The sequence below is a fragment of the Tupaia chinensis genome, unplaced genomic scaffold (assembly GCF_000334495.1).
Source record: "Tupaia chinensis unplaced genomic scaffold, TupChi_1.0 Scaffold138060_1, whole genome shotgun sequence".
Taxonomy (NCBI): domain Eukaryota; kingdom Metazoa; phylum Chordata; class Mammalia; order Scandentia; family Tupaiidae; genus Tupaia; species Tupaia belangeri.
Genome location: NW_006197961.1, coordinates 442,428 through 446,989, shown reverse-complemented (window position 1 = coordinate 446,989; position 4,562 = coordinate 442,428). Strand labels below are relative to the sequence as shown.

The following is a 4,562-nucleotide window of genomic DNA, read 5'->3' as shown; positions in this document are numbered from 1 at the left end:
GGGCCTGCGGAGAGGCCTGGCTCTCACGGAAGCCCCGCCCCCGGGGAGGGCCTGCAGTTCCAATCGGTGCCTCGGGGCGGAGATGCCATCCTCGCGATGTCCCACCCAAGGTTCCCAGGCCCGCTTGGGGAAGTGAAAACCGGGTGACTGGCCCAGCTCGTGACCCAGAGCTCCGCGGTCATGACACAGATTTTCCACCCCAGCCACATGGCGGTGCTGAGACCACTGCTCCTGGCCGCGCTGCTGTGGGTCCCCGCCAGGACCTTGAGCTGCTACGGGGACTCGGGGCAGCCTGTGGACTGGTGAGCGCGCAGGCGCTGATCAAGCTCGGGGGCCGGGCGGGGGCGCGGCGCTAGGGAGCCCCCGGGATTGCTGCGCTCCCCGGGAAGCCTGGATTTCTTCTCTTCCCTCTACCCCATTTCTGTGCGTTCCCCACTCTGCAGGTTCGTGGTCTACAAGCTGCCGGCGGGGAGCCGGTCCGGGGATTCAGCGCCGAGAGGGCTGCGTTACAAATACCTGGACGCGAGCTCAGGGGGCTGGCGCGACGGCGTGGGGTCCATCAACAGCTCGGAGGGGGCCGTGGGGCGCAGCCTGCTGCCGCTGTACCGGAGCAACGCCAGCCAGGTGAAGAGACGCTGGCCCAACTTGGGGTGGGACTCCAGGGTGGGCCCTGCCTGGGGGACACCTTCATGTTGCCCCTGTCCATCTTCCAATCCCAGCTCGCTTTCCTGCTCTACAATGACCAACCACCTAAAGCCGTCAAGACTCCCGAGTCCTCCAGCCGTGGGCACACGAAAGGTGAGACCTGGGCTGGGGGCGGGGGCGGGGCTCTGATTTCCCTACGGGATTTCCCAGGTTGGCCCCTGACCTGCGTGGGAGTGGGAACTATTATCAGGACGTGGGTATCTCATCTTCATAGTGGCATGACTGGACGAGCCGGTGGCTTGGTCATTAAAGCGGCTGGATTCCACCTGGCTGACTACGCCCTTCCAGTCCTGGACCCAGGGCATTGAAAAACACGCTCTGCATGCCCAGAATCCTGAGGAGGGTGGAGGAGAAGGGGTTGCAGTGAGGTCATGCCCCCTGCGGGTGCTTTCTCACTTTCCCTCTCTTCCTCTTCCTCTTTCTCTCTCTTTCTCTGGCCAGTGCACGGTGCCTGATAGCAAATTTACAGAAAATAAACAAATAAGGGGGACCAGCAGGCGGCGTAATGGCTATGTCGCTGGACTCCCATGTATTCAACCACAGTTTGAGTCCTGGATCCAGTGGCTTAAACTTACACCGGGCACGTGTGCGTGCGTGCCCAAGATCCCGAGAGGAGAATGGAGGAGAAGGGATTGCGGTGTGGCCATCCCCCCTGGGGGGTGATTTCTCCCTTTCTGTCTCTCTGTCTCTGTCTGGCGAGTGCACACACCCTATAGCAAAAACCTCTCCACACACACAAAAAAAGAATTACTTTAATTTATTGTATTTATTTATTTTAATTTGACTGAGAGGGAGGGAGAGAGAGAGAGGAAGTGAGAGAAAGCAAGCCGCCAGATCTGGGACTTGAACCGTGGTCGGCCATGTGGGCGTCCTATGCCCTTAACCACCATGCCACCTGCTAGCCCGCCAGCACCCTTTCTTTTTTAATTTTTTTTTGAGAGATTTTCGCTATAAGGGCGCGTGTGCTCGCCAGACAAACAGAGAGAGACAGAGAGACAGAAAGTGAGAAATCAGCCCCCAGATGGGATGGCCACGCTGCAATCCTTTCTCCTCCATTCTCTTCTTGGGATCTTGGGCACGCACGCACACGCGCCCGGCGTGAGTTTTAAGTCACCGGGTCCGGGACGCGAACCGCGGTCGACTACATGGGAGTCCAGCGACATAGCCATTTCGCTAACTGCTGGTGCTGCCGGCACCCTTTCTAAACCCCCCTCCATACTGGGGGTGTCCTGTCGGGATGCCATGAATAGTCCCCACCCTCCTCGTCTCCCCCTTCTGCAGGTGTCCTGCTCATGGACCAAGAAGGGGGCTTCTGGCTGGTCCACAGCGTGCCACGCTTCCCTGCCCCGGCCTCCTCTGCGGCCTACAGCTGGCCTCACAACGCCCAGCACTACGGGCAGACCCTGCTCTGCGTGTCCTTCCCCCTCGCCCAGTTCGTGCAGATTGGTGAGTGGAGTCGAGGAGGTGGGGTGAGTCCCAGGTTCCCAGGCCCGAACCGGGAGCCCTCTCCACTTTTTTTCTCTCGTCTTCCAGGCAAGCAGCTGACCTACGCTTACCCTCTGGTCTATGACTATAAGCTGGACGGGGTCTTCGCCCAGAAGTTCCCCGACCTGGTGGAGGTAGTCAAAGGCCACCACGTTCGCCACGAACCCTGGAACAGCAGTGTGACACTCACGTCGCAGGCAGGGGCTGCTTTCCAGAGCTTCGTCAAATCCGGAAACTTCGGAGATGGTGAGTTCGAAGATGAGGGTCGAAGCGATCTTTCTCTGCAGAGGGGTTCCCTGGGATGTCCATGGCCGGCAGTAAGCCAGAGACAGAGACCAAGTATCGTTAGGACCCATAATCACACGAGACCAACAGACTCAGATTTAAATACAGGAGGACCAGCAGATGGCGTAGTGGTTATGTCACTGGACTCCCACATGGCCAACTGCAGTTCAAGTCCTGGACCTGGTGGCTTGAAAATCATGCTGGGTGTGTGTGCATGTGCCCAAAATCCTGGTAGGAGAATGGAAGAGAAGGGATTGTGGTGTGGCCATCCTCCCCTCATGGGGCTATTTTCTCATTTTCCCTCTCATTGTCTCTGTCTCTCTTTCCTTTCTGGTAAGCACACAAATTGTATAACAAAAACCTCCAAAAAGGGTCCAGCAGTTGGCATAATGACTGTGTCGCTGGACTCCCATGTTGTCGACCACAGTTCGAGTCCCGGACCCTGTGGCTTAAACTCACACCAGGCACATGTGCGTGCGTGCCCAAGATCCCGAGAGGAGAATGGAGGAGAAGGGATTGCAGTGTGGCCATCCCCCCTGGGGGGTGATTTCTCACTTTCTGTCTCTCTGCCTGTCTTTCTGGAGAGCGTACGCACCCTATAGCAAAAACCTCTCCAAAAAAAAAAAGAAAGAAATCAGTCCCCGGGAAAATGGCTACACCACAATCCTTTCTCCATTCTCCACTTGGGATTTTGGACATGCACGTACACATCCCCAGGGTGATTTTCAAGCTGCTACGTTTGGTGTTCAAAACATGGTGAGCCATGTGGGAGCTAGCCACCAGCCTTAACCTCCAGGTCACCTGCCGACCCCCGTTCCCTCTTTCTGTCCTCTGCAGACCTGTACTCCGGCTGGTTGGCGGCAGCCCTTGGCAGCACCCTGCAGGTGCAGTTCTGGCACAACTCCCCAGGCATCCTGCCCTCCAACTGCTCGGGGCCTCAGCAAGTGCTGGACGTGACCCAGACTGCCTTCCCGGGGCCGGCGGGGCCCACCTTCAATGCCACAGAGGATCACTCCAAATGGTGCGTGACCCCAGAAGGGCCCTGGGCCTGTGTGGGCGACATGAATCGAAATGTCGGAGAGCAGAAGCGGGGCGGGGGCACAGTGTGTGCCCAGCTACCGGCCCTCTGGAAGGCCTTCCAGCCCCTGGTGAAGGGCTGGGACCCTTGCGGGGAGGAGAGCAAGGCTGGGGAGCCTAGCAGAAGGTCAGTACAATGAGCCAGTTTGGACCAGAGTTCGAATCCCAGTTCAACCCTTTGCTCATTGTGACCTGAATTATGTATCTTCGTTTCTTTTCTTTTCTTCTTCTTTTTTTTTTTTTTTTTGAGATTTTTCATGGTTTTTTTTTTTTTTTGAGAGATTTTTGCACATGTGCTTGCTGGAGAGACAGAGAGACAGAAAGCAAGCGATCATGCCCCACGGCGGGATGGCCACGCAGCAATCCCTTCTCCTCTATTCTCCTCTTGGAATTTTGGACACGCAGGCACACGCGCCCGGTGTGTTTTCTAAGCTACCGGGTCCAGGACTTGAACTGTGGTTGACTCCATGGGAGTCCAGCGATATAATCATCACACCAGCAGCTGGTCTCAATTATGTGCCTTAACTTCTTCGTGACTCAGTCTACTGATGTATAAAATGAGTGTTATGATCGCCTTTCAGGATTGTGGAGTAAAAGGGAATTGATGGACCAGGTTGTTGGTCATTGCTCCAGGTGTGTGCGCATGCGCGTACGCACACCACCTGCTGGCTAGTCCGCAGCATTGCACCTCCTCTTATCTCCCTAAGGGCCTGGGGGCAGACTGGAAGGCGGATCACACAGCAGGGACCACCCCAAACTCCTCCCTCTTCCATGGTAACCAGGGCTGGAGTTGCGCCCACAACAAGCACAGGCACAAGGGGGCAGGGACACACGACGGCTTGCTTGGCTGGGAGCCCCGGAAAGCTCACGCGGCACGAACGCACTTTATTTATATGTGTACATATGTATACAGATGGCTGTACAGCGCGGGGCCAACGGCCCCTTGGCTACGGGGCTGGAGGCGCAGGGCCAGACGCCCCTTTTTTCAGGCCTGCTGGGAACACAGCTTC

The 4,562-nt window shown here is 57.0% G+C and overlaps 2 protein-coding genes across 2 annotated transcripts in view; one reads left to right on the top strand and one right to left on the bottom strand.

Moving 5' to 3' along the window:
- The first annotated feature begins 61 nt into the window (after positions 1–61).
- Positions 62–3,822, top strand: DNASE2 (deoxyribonuclease 2, lysosomal). The gene is made up of 6 exons (XM_006160996.3): positions 62–302; positions 444–624; positions 720–798; positions 1,987–2,151; positions 2,239–2,436; positions 3,313–3,822. The coding sequence occupies exons 1-6, from the start codon at positions 181–183 to the stop codon at positions 3,690–3,692; spliced, it is 1,125 nt and encodes a 374-aa protein (XP_006161058.1). The 5' UTR covers positions 62–180; the 3' UTR covers positions 3,693–3,822.
- A 432-nt stretch (positions 3,823–4,254) lies between these two features.
- MAST1 (microtubule associated serine/threonine kinase 1) overlaps positions 4,255–4,562 on the bottom strand; it is a 49,330-nt gene continuing 49,022 nt past the window's right edge. The window contains exon 29 of the mRNA XM_027776773.1: positions 4,255–4,273. Coding sequence (XP_027632574.1) covers positions 4,255–4,273 — 19 coding nt within the window. The remainder of the gene's footprint in view (positions 4,274–4,562) is intronic.